At 39.5% G+C, this 11429-nt stretch overlaps 1 protein-coding gene across 3 annotated transcripts in view; it reads right to left on the bottom strand.

Moving 5' to 3' along the window:
* RNF38 (ring finger protein 38) overlaps positions 1-11429 on the bottom strand; it is a 256727-nt gene that overhangs the window by 6137 nt on the left and 239161 nt on the right. For 2 of the 3 annotated variants that reach the window (XM_069962196.1, XM_069962199.1), the window contains 6 exons: positions 3210-3377; positions 2497-2667; positions 1979-2140; positions 1230-1336; positions 338-428; positions 2-123 (listed from right to left, as the gene is read on the bottom strand). In XM_069962196.1, the coding sequence (XP_069818297.1) occupies positions 2-123; positions 338-428; positions 1230-1336; positions 1979-2140; positions 2497-2667; positions 3210-3377 (821 nt within the window). The remainder of the gene's footprint in view (position 1; positions 124-337; positions 429-1229; positions 1337-1978; positions 2141-2496; positions 2668-3209; positions 3378-11429) is intronic. The other variant, XM_069962197.1, reaches the window with a different exon arrangement.

Raw genomic sequence — 11429 nt, 5'->3', positions numbered from 1 at the left:
CAACGTCTGCTCTGATTGGTGGTTGTTTGGGTTAAATCTGTACGATGGAAGCTGCTCTATATCAGCTTTTGTTAGTCCACGTGGTTTAGCTTCTCCCAATCGTTCAGCGAGATTTAACAATGCCTGCAACGGAAGGGAAAAAAAAGGTAAATAAATAATTAAAACACTTTTTAGTTAGGGGTAGAAGGGGAAACACACATTATGAAAAACAAAGTAACAAGCTGCAAGCTAAAGGGAACATCAATTGGTTTAACTACCTTTATTTTACAGGGAAGGAGATCTGATAATTTCTAAAAGGTATTTTTTGATAGCAAAATAAATATGTTTGAATACATACACCAACCTCATAGTTTTCCACCTCTCCGTCTTCTACATCCAACTCAAAGCTAAAGGCTGGTCCCACAGCAGGAGGCACTGGAAGCATTGATCTTAAAGAAAAAGCAGAAGATTAAACCAACTCATCCCCTTAATGCAGTTCTACACAAGCAATTTTTCTATATTAACTCCACAGATTGATCTATTGATATTAAAAGAAAAGAACTGGGTATTTTTGTGGATTGGCAGTGTGCCTAAAAGAATGTCATACAGTTTAATAGTTGGGGCCTTTAGGGCATGAGTAATTTTCTTTTTTTTTTTTTGTCCCACTGACATTTATCATGTAAATAGCTTTTCATACAAAAGTGACTGACCATACATCTTACTATTATACATTTGAACGATTAGCAAGAAATTGCGGACAGACAGAAGTGAGTATGACTGGAAAATTTGACTACACATTGTTGTCTATCACCACAGAGACCTGGAGAGCTGTGATAGAACCAAAAACTACAGTTTTTTTTTTTTTTTTGGACAATTGTTGGAAGGAAAAAAAAAGTACTTTGAAGAATATCACCCTTTTATACTAAAAAGACAAGAAGGTCACTGTAATCATGTTATTGCCCAAGCGAATGTATGCTGCATCATACGAATACAAACTTACATAAAAAAAGATGTATTGACAAATTTCATATGAGTAAGGTCAGAGAGCTAACACATACTCCCCAAGGAAGTCTGTATAAGGAATATACGCCTTTTGAGGGTACAAACACACACGGCATATATGCTGCGTATTTACTGCTGCGATACGCAGATTAGATCTAAATAACTGAACACAGTATCAAATCTGCTGCGTATCTGCTGTGTGTGTTTGTACCCTAAGTCAACAAAGGTACATTTTGTACATTACTTACAGAACATAAGGTAAAAGGCTTGGATGGTAAGGTGGTGGTGGTATTGGTTGCTGCGATCGATATCTGCTACGACCAGTGAGTCTTCGAGGCATAAATGGGGGATACGGCTAAAGGCAATGAAAGAAAATAAATTCCAATTTCACATTTAGGAAGTTATTATATACAGCTATGAAACATATCAGTAAACCACAATATATTTAAGGATCACTCTGCAGCATATTCCATGCACTTATTCTATGTGTACATAATAGCACTTCTTAAAAAAATATGATCACAAATGTTGCATCTTACATTCACAATTTTATTTTTTAAAGGGTACATTAAGCTTAAAAAAAAAAAAAAATTATATATATATATATATATATATATATATATATATATATATATATATATACTCCACCCCTTAGGAATATTAATTAGGACTAGTAAGCAGGGTGGAGTGGAGGGTAAGCATTAGGGGCAAGTAAGCAGGGTGGAGTGGTGCGCTGAAGATGGTGCTCCCAACCCATCTAATTTACATATTAATCTGAAGATAGTTATTGTAAGAGAAGTGCACTATAGGAACACAACAGCAGGTTACAGTGTTCTAACCTGCTGTTAGTTTCCCTTTAAACTATAGAAATCTGCAGTTCTAAGGAATACGCTTTATTGTATCGATTCTACTAAGCAGCTATTGTGGGGGAAACACACTTAATACCTGTATGAGTGAAAACTTTGTAGAATTAAAGTGATTACATAGATTTACTTACAACTCCAAATGAAACCTCCTGGTGCAAAGGATCATGGGTTATGAACTGTAACGGTGCTGAGGGTTGTAACGTGGGTGCATGAGCAGGCGGAGGATATGTAAAGCCTCCTACAGGTAGATGTTCACCCAACAGCTCTACTTCATTCTCTATCCTCTGCAAAGGCTGTCAAACAAAAAAGAAACATAAAATACCCATAGTTCTCAATTACATAAAAAAAAAAAAAGTATATTAATTGACAAAAAGTACAGAAGAGAGGAGCTATGCTATGTATTTGCAACACACTATTTTGTACCATTTAAGGATTATTTTACAAAAAAACAACCCCCCCCCCCAAAAAAAAAAACTAGCTATTTATCGCACAAAATGAATAGGACAGTTCACATAGATTAACCTCAACTTCACTGCTGATTAAGATATATTACAGTTATTTTATCACAGTTTTTAAAATACACTAAATGGGATTATTTTTCCCACTTGGGTAGTACAGAGGCATTAGGCATTGACAGAACTTTGCTTACCGAGCGAGACTGTTGTGTCTGGAAGGGCACAAATTGGCCAGGAGGGGGCAGGTGTGCATGGTGATGGGGGGAAAGGTGCGGTGGATGTAACAGGAATGGGTCACTGGAAATTAATGGAGGGAAAGCAGCATAGGGAACAGGTAAATGTTGAACTGAGCAAGCTTGAAGCATCTGTAAATAGAAAACAAATAAATAAATAAATGCCAATAGTATTCAATGTAAACTGTAAAAATACACTTGCATTAAAAAAGGATGTTCCAGTGCTACACACTGAAAATTATAACTCACAAAACTTGAAAATGAATCCTATTTATTGAAACACAAGGAGAGCAATCCATCTAAATAGAAGGTAAGGATTTTAATAAAAGAAAAACATGTTTGTTTTTTTTGCTTGTAGTAAAATACAACATATGCAATGTCATTTGCCACATTTATACCTTTACAAATCTTCATAAACTCTGCCTTCAGTATACAATTCATCAATGGGGGTTAAGGTTAAACTGTACACCACATGCCTGTAAGTAAATATATATACATACACACACACACACAATTTGAACAGAATAATATTTACTAAAAACCTGATTGGTTTTATAGTTTATTCCTTATTAGAGTATGTTCTCCCTCGGTCAGCCTCAAGCCATTTTGAGAAGTTTTAAAGATGGCCCTACTAAGACCTGCTTAAGTAAAAAATATGGTCATGGGTCACTTACCGGAGGAGGCACGCTACAGACTGGTAAGTGCTGTCCACTGAAGACCACAGAACAGCCTGGAACCTGTTGTGCGCTGCAAGCAGGGATGTGCTGTCCAGTACAAAGAGGGATTCCATGTGGTGCTACCGTTGTGACAGTGTATGAAACTGGCACTGTGCCCTGGTGAATCTGGAAGAAAGATGTCCACAAATCAACCATTTATTTGCGTAATATTTTAACTAAATATACATTGGGAAAGACTTAAAGGGAGAGTTGCCATTCTGATTAACAACCTAATTCTTAAACCCCTTAACCCTTTGAGGACCAGGCCCAAACTGACCCAGTGGACCGCGCAAATTTTGATCTTAGTGTTTCCGTTTTTCCCTCCTCCCCTTTTAAGAGCTCTAGCACTTTCAGTTTTTTATCTACAAGGCCATGTAATGGCTTATTTGTTTTAGGAATAGTTGTACTTTGTAATGGCGTCTTTCATTTTACCATAACATGTATGATGGAATTCCAAATATATTATTTATGAAGATATAAATTGGTGAAATCGCAAAAAAGAATGCAATATGGTAATGTTTGGGGGGTTCCTGTGTCTACATAATGCACTATATGGTAAAAGCGACATGATACTATTTACTCTATAGGTCAGTCCGAACACAACCATATGCAGGTTACACAGATTCTCTAATGTTATATATTTTTTTTAAATGAAATCCTTTTTTTTGGCAATTAAATATAAATAAAATGGGACTATTGTGACGCTTATAACAGTTTTATTTTTTCACCTACGGGGCTGTATGGGGTGTCATTTTTTCCGCCATGATCTCTAGTTTTTATTAATACCATATTTGTGAAGATCGGACGTTTTGATCACTTTTTATCAATTTTTTTTTATATATAATGTAACATAAAATCGGTAATCCGCGCACTTTTTTCCCTCTTTTCGTGTACGCCGTTTACCGTTCGCAATGACACTCGTTATATTTTAATAGATCGGACAATTACGCGCGCTACGGTATATTATATGTTTATTTGTTTATTTATTTTTATATGTTTTATTTATATAATGGGAAAGGGGGGTGATTTAGACTTTTATTGGGGGAGGGGTTTTGGGGTAGTGTGTTTAGTGTTTTTAACTTTTTTTTTTTTACACATCTGAAGTCCCTTTGGGGGACTTGTACATAGATTAGTTTGATTTCTACTCTGATGAATGCTATGCCATAGGCATAGCATTGATCAGTGTTATCGGCGATCTGCTCATTGAGCCTGCCTGTGCAGGCTTAGTGTAGCAGATCGCCAATCGGACCGCACGGAGGCAGGTGAGAGACCTCCGGTGGGCCGTTTTACCGATCGGGACCCCCGCAGTCACACTGCGGGGGTCCCGATCGGTAAGTGACAGGGGACTCCCCCTGTCACACTTAAACGCCGCGGCCGCGGATCGCGGCGTTTAAGGAGTTAATGACACGCGGCAGCACGATCGCTGCAGCGTGTCATTACCGGTGAGGTCCCGGCTGCTCACTGCTCACTCACAGCCGGCCCCCACCTGCTATGAAGCGCGCTCCGCTCCGGAGCGTGCTTCATAGCGGGAGAAACACCCAGGGCGTACAGTTACGCCCTAGATCGTCTGGGGACAGACTTCCATGGCGTAACTATACACCCTGGGTCGTCTAGGGGTTAAAGAGGACCTGTCACCCCCCGTGCCGGGGTGACAGGCTCCCGACCCCCAGTTAGATCCCCTTATACATACCTCAATCCCGCCGAGTCCCTCTGTCGGTTCCGGGACGGAGATATCCTGGTCAGAAGCCAGCGTGCGCGCTCTGGAGATAGGACCGGCGTCCATAGAGAATGAATGGAGCCGACCTATACAATTCCATATGGGATATAGGCAACTACATAGCACTAAGTTATCTGAAAACGTGGAAAACTATCCAGAACGATCCAGTACAGGTCTTGTGAAAAAGTTCAGAACAGATATAAAATCCGAACGGATATGGTTGTACTAGAGTTATCCAGAATTCTTTGCTGAGGAAAGGAGCAAGTAGATCTCCTGAAACGCGTTCAAGAATCAAGGATAACAGAGCCTTTTCAAATAAATCAATGTTTTGAGTGCAGATCCCGAACCGGAGCCGTATCTCCCTGGCATCTAACTCAGCGGCAGTTTGAAAGAGCGCGCACTCTCATACACGTGGACGCCACAGCAGCGCAAGATAGCATACTATGCTGCACTAGACCGCGACTGCTCAGCTCTCACGTTGGCCGTATAGACCGAGGCACGGACTACCGCCACAACACCGCATCTGACCGTGGGAGTTACCACCACCAGGGTGAGAGGTGGACATTCCACCACCATTTACTTGACTTCTATTCTATTTTTCCTCCTATGAGTACAAATCTAAAAGGAGAGACTATCCTTCTAAAGCATAAGCATTACGGCTCAGCAGCGATACGAGCCCATGTTTAACATCGAGATTCGGGATCACTGCCAAAACTACTAAAGTGAGGTGTCTGCGCTGGGCCCGGCGCGGTTTACATCACCAGGCTCTTTTTATACATACTCTTTTATTTTGTGTTTTTTATTCTATTTTTCATGCTGACTCTTTTTATTAGATATGTATTTTATTACTTTTTCTATGCATTTAGATCGTTACTGTATATGAATTTGAGCACTAAATGTTGTGATTAAGCTATTCAGGTGTACAATTACCATCTTAGTAACATAATACCATTTTAGCAACATATCACCCACTTTTAGAGAGCCCACTATATTGGTTCAGACTCATCTCTGCTGCGTGCGCGCGGCTCCATTAATTCTCTATGGACGTCGGACCTCTCTCCAAAGCGCGTGCGCCGGCTTCTGACCGGGATATCTCCGTCCCGGGACCGGCTCTGGCATCGGGACACGGCGGGATGAGGAACGTATAAGGGGATCTAACTGGGGACCGGGAGCCTGTCACCCCAGCACTGGGGGGTGACAGGTCTCCTTTAACCCTTCCCCGCACGAGGACATAACTGTACGTCCTCGCGCGGCAACCCCGCTCTGAACCGCGGCAGTCCCGGGTGCCACTTGTAGCCCGGGACCGTCGGTATTAGCGGGCACGGTCCGATCGCCGTGCCCGCTAATACAGTAATCAGATGCAGCTGTCAAACATGACAGCTGCATCCGATTACCGGATACAGCATTTCCCTGGTGTCTAGAGGCGGAGATCGCTCCTCCGGGTCGTTGTCCCGGAGGAGCGATCTCCGTTACTGAAGCTGGCCAGGGACCGCACCAAGATGGCGCCGTCCCCGGCTCGGCACTCGTTTGTTTCCAGCTGCAGCAGCCGAAAGCAAACGAGTGCCGATTTCATTGATCTTTGCTGTATATCTATACAGCAAAGATCTCAATGAGAGATCAAAGTGTATATACTAGAAGTCCCCCAGGGGGGCTTCTAGTATATTGGAAAAAAAATTAAAAAAAAAGTGTTGTCATTAGTAAAAAGCCCCCTCCCCTAATAAAAGTCTGATTCACCCCCCTTTTCCCAGGTTTTAAATAAAAGTAAATAAATAAACATGTTTGCTATCGCTGCGTGCGTAATCGCCCGAACTATTAATTAATCACATTTCTGATCTCGCACGGTAAACGGCGTCGGCGCAAATAAATCCCAAAGTGCAAAATTGCGCATTTTTGGTCGCATCAAATCCAGAATTTTTTTTTATAAAAAGCGATCAAAAAGTCGTATATGCGCAATCAAGGTATTGATAGAAAGTAAACATCATGGCGCAAAAAATGACACCTCATACAGCCCCATAGACCAAAGGATAAAAGCGTTATAAGTATGGGAATAGAGCGATTTTAAGGAACGTATATTTGTTAACAATGGTTTGAATTTTTTACAGGCCATTAGATAAAATATAAGTTATACATGTTATATATCGTTTTAATCGTAACGACTTGAGGAACATATATAACAAGTCAGTTTTACCCCAGGGCGAATGGCGTAAAAACACATTCCCCCCAAATAAAAGAAATGCGTTGTTTTTTTTTTTCAATTTCACCACACTTTGAATTTTTTTCTGGTTTCGTAGTATACTTTATGCAAAAAATCAGCCTGTCCTTGCAAAGTACAATTAGTGACGCAAAAAATAAGGGCTCTTGTGGGTCTCTAGGTGGAAAAATGCAAGTGCTATGGCCTTTTAAGCACAAGGAGGAAAAAACGAAAACGCAAAAACGAAAATTAGCCTGGTCCCGAAGGGGTTAAGGTCAAAGCCATTTTTCATTTTTATGCTTTTGCTTTTTCCACTTTATGTTTAAAAGGCCATAGCACTTTCATTTTTTCACCTAGACACCCACATGAGCCCTTATTTTTTGCGACACCAATTGTACTTTGCAATGACAGACTTTATTTTCCCATAAAATATGCTGCGAAATCGGGAAAAAAATCATTTGTGCTGTCAAATTGAAAAAAAAAAAAAAGGAATTTTTTTTCATTTCAGGAAGTTTCATGTTTATGCCGTTCACCCTGGTGTAAAATTGATTTGTTATGCATGTTCCTCAAGTAGTTACGATTACAACGATATGTAACATGTATATCTTTTATTTTATCTGATGGCCTGTAAAAAATTCAAACCATTGTTAACAAATATATGTTCCTTAAAATCGCTCTATTCTCATGCTTACAGCGCTTTTATCCTTTGGTCTATGGGGCTGTATGAGGTGTCATTTTTTGCTCCATGATGTGTTCTTTCTATCGGTACCTTGATTGCGTATATGTGATTTTTTGATCGCTTATTACATTTTTTCTGGATTTGATGTGACCAAAAATGTGCAATTTTGCACTTTACAATTTTTTTGCACTGACGCTGTTTAATAGTTTGGGCACGGGGAGATACAGATATGTTTATTTCTTTATAAAATGGGAAAAGGGGGGTGATTTGGACTTTTATTAGGGGAGGAGATTTTTTATTAATAAAAAAAAACTTTACTTTTTTTTTTTTTTACATTAACTAGAAGTCCCCCTGGGGGACTTGTATATACACAGCACTTATCTCTCATAGAGATCAATGCTGTGTATATACACAGCAAAGATCCATTAGATCGGTCATACATTGCTTTGGCCTGCTGCAGGCCAGTGCGATGTATTGCCGAGTCGGGATCAACGTCATTGCGACACTAAGGCCTGCCACTGGCAGAAGGACGGTTCTTCCTCTCCCTCCCCCAATCCCCCCCCCCCCGCGCGCAATCGCATTCCGGGGGGTGGGGGGAGATCCGACCCACTAGACACCAGGGACGTGCGTAGCGAAGCCTCTAAATGCAGCTGTCATGTTTGACAGGTGGATTTAGAGACTTAATTAGCTGGCGCGGCAACAGGACCTGTGTCGGCTAATAGAGAGGCTCCCTGGCTGCAGAGATCAGACGGGAGCGGCGCCGTTCAGAGACCCCTCTCTGAACTACCCCCGCAGCACCATGACGTATCAGATATCAGTATGTCACAGGACATATGACGTACCGGTACGGCATAAGTCCACAGAAGGAGTGCAGAGGGGGGGGCCGCACCGCGACCCAGCTGTGAACTGCTGCGATCCCGACTGCTATCTGCAGCACGGGACCGTGGCCATTAGCGGGAGCGGCCAAGTAGTCTTTTAGACTTTTTCCACTGCGGTATGTAATTTGATGCCTGCCTTGTACATATATCCTCCTGTAAACACAATCATGTGGCTGTGATGTTGAATCCTGTGTGAGGAATTTTTTTTTACTTTGTTCTGTTTTCAATTTTAATTCATATTTTTTCGATTACTTAATAAAAGAATGCATTTTGACTTATAAAAGTGTTGAAGCCCTCTTTTTGTAAGAAACTTAGTCTTGTCTAAAGCCTTCCCTGGGGTCTAGTGACGGGGTCCCCCCCCCCCCAAGGAGATTGCGGAGGGGGATCCCTTCATCTCACCGGACTGGGCCTCAGTGTCGGAATTACGCTGATCCCAGCTCGGTATTCTACTGAATTGGTCTGCAGCAGGCCAAAGCCATAGCTGTGTGTACTACAGCTACACTGATCTCTATGGGAGATCAGTGTAGTTGTATTAGAAGTCCCCCTGGAGGACTTCTAATTACTGTGGAAGTTTAAAAAAAAAAAAAAAAAGTATCTATAAATACAAAACCCCCTCCTCACATTATAAAAGTATGAATCAACCCCCTTTTCCCATTTTATAAATAAAAATACATAAACAAACTAACTAAGTTTGGTATCGCTGCGTGTGTAATCGCGTAAACTATTAATTTATCCCATTCCTGATCTCGCACGGTAAACAATGTAAGCACAAAGACCCGCCAAATTGCAAAAATTGTGCATTTTTGGTCTCATCAAATCCCCAAAAATTGTAATAAAAAGCGATCAAAAAGTTGCATATAGGCAATCAAGGTACCGATAGAAAGAACACATCATGGCACAAAAAATGACACCTCAATCAGCCCCATAGACCAAAGGATAAAAGCGTTATGCATGGTAATAGAGCAATTGTAAGAAACGTTTTTTTTTTTTTTCTGTAAAAGGTTTTATTCTTTTAAAAGCCATCAAATAATTGAAACGATATGCAACTTACACAACTTTTATATCATACTGACTAGAGGTACTTATATCTTATATGACATGTCAGTTTTTCCATAGGATGAACGGCGAAAAACAAAACCGCCTAAAGAAAAAGAACAGCCTTTTTTTTTCCATTTGACCACGCATATAATTTTTTGCAAAAAAAAAGAGCTCATATGGGTTTCTAGGTGGAAAAAATTCCTTTTAGACACAAGGAGGAAAAAACTAAAACACAAAAACGAAAATTGGCTCAGTCCTTAAGAGGTTAAGGTCAATGCCAATTTTCATTTTTGCACTTTGTTTTTTCTTCCTTATGTTTATAAGGCCATAGTGCTTGCATTTTGTCACCTACAGACCCACATGAGCCCTTATTTTTTGCGGCACCAATTGTACTTTCCAATAACAGACTTAATTTACCCATAAAATATGCTGCAAACTGGGAAAAAAATCATTTGCTGTCAAATTTTTTTTAAAAAGGACTTTGTTTTAATTTCAGGGAGTTTCGTGCTTATGCCGTCTGCCCTATGATAAAACTGACATGTTATCTACATTTCTCAAGTCAGTACAATTACAACAATATGTAATTTATATAACTTTTATTTTATTTGATGGCTTTTAAAAAAAATAAAACCTTTATTAAAAAAACAAACAAAAACAAATGTGTTTAAAATTGCTCAATTCTTATCCTTATAATGCTTTTGTGTGTGATTTTTTGCACCATGATCTATTCTTTTTATCGGACCTTGTTTGCATATATCAATTTGATAAATTTTTATTACAATTTCTCTGAATTTGATGTGACCACTTGATTTTTTTGGGCGCTTATGCAGTTTACCAAGCATGATCAGGAATGGGATAATTTAATAGCTCAGGCGATTACGCACACAACGATACCAAATATGTTTGTTGATTATTCGTATGTATTTATAAAATGGGAAAAGGGGAATGATTTGGACTTTTATTAGGGGAGGGGATTTAACCCCTTGCCTCTAAAGCCTGTTTTGGCCTTAATGACCAGGCTCATTTTTCAAAATCTGACCTGTCTCACTTTATGCGCTTATAGCTCAGTGATGCTTTAACGTATGCTAGCGATTCTGAGATTGTTTTTTCGTCACATATGGCACTTTATATTAGTAGCAAAATTTGGTCACTACTTTGTGTATTTTTTGTGAAAAACATCAAAATATCAAGAAAAATTTGAAAATTTAGCATTTTATGAACTTCTGAAATTCTCTGCTTCTAAAAAAGGAAGTCATAGCACATAAATTAGTTACTAAATCACATTACCAATATGTCCTCTTTATTCTGGCATAATTTGGGAAACATATTTTACTTTTTTAGGGTGTTACGGGGCTTAGAAATTTATGAGCAAATTATCACATTTTGTGAAAATTTCCAAAACTGATTTTTTTTAGGGACCAGTTCTTTTTTTAAATGGATTTAGAAGGCTTGTATACTGAAAACCCCCATAAGTGACCCCATTTTGGAAACTAGACACCTTAAAGAATTAATCTAGGGGTATAATGAGCATTTTAACCCTACAGGGGCTGGAGGAAAGTATTTACAATTAGGCCGTAAAAAAATCGAAAATTTAAATTTTCAAATAATATATACGTTTAGATTAAAGTTTCTCATTTTCAAAAGGAACATGAGAAAAAAAGCATGCCAAAATTTG

The sequence above is a fragment of the Dendropsophus ebraccatus genome, chromosome 3, assembly GCF_027789765.1.
Source record: "Dendropsophus ebraccatus isolate aDenEbr1 chromosome 3, aDenEbr1.pat, whole genome shotgun sequence".
Classification (NCBI taxonomy): Eukaryota; Metazoa; Chordata; class Amphibia; order Anura; family Hylidae; genus Dendropsophus; species Dendropsophus ebraccatus.
Note: the sequence above shows the minus strand (reverse complement) of the source record. Positions and strands in the feature narration are given on the sequence as shown.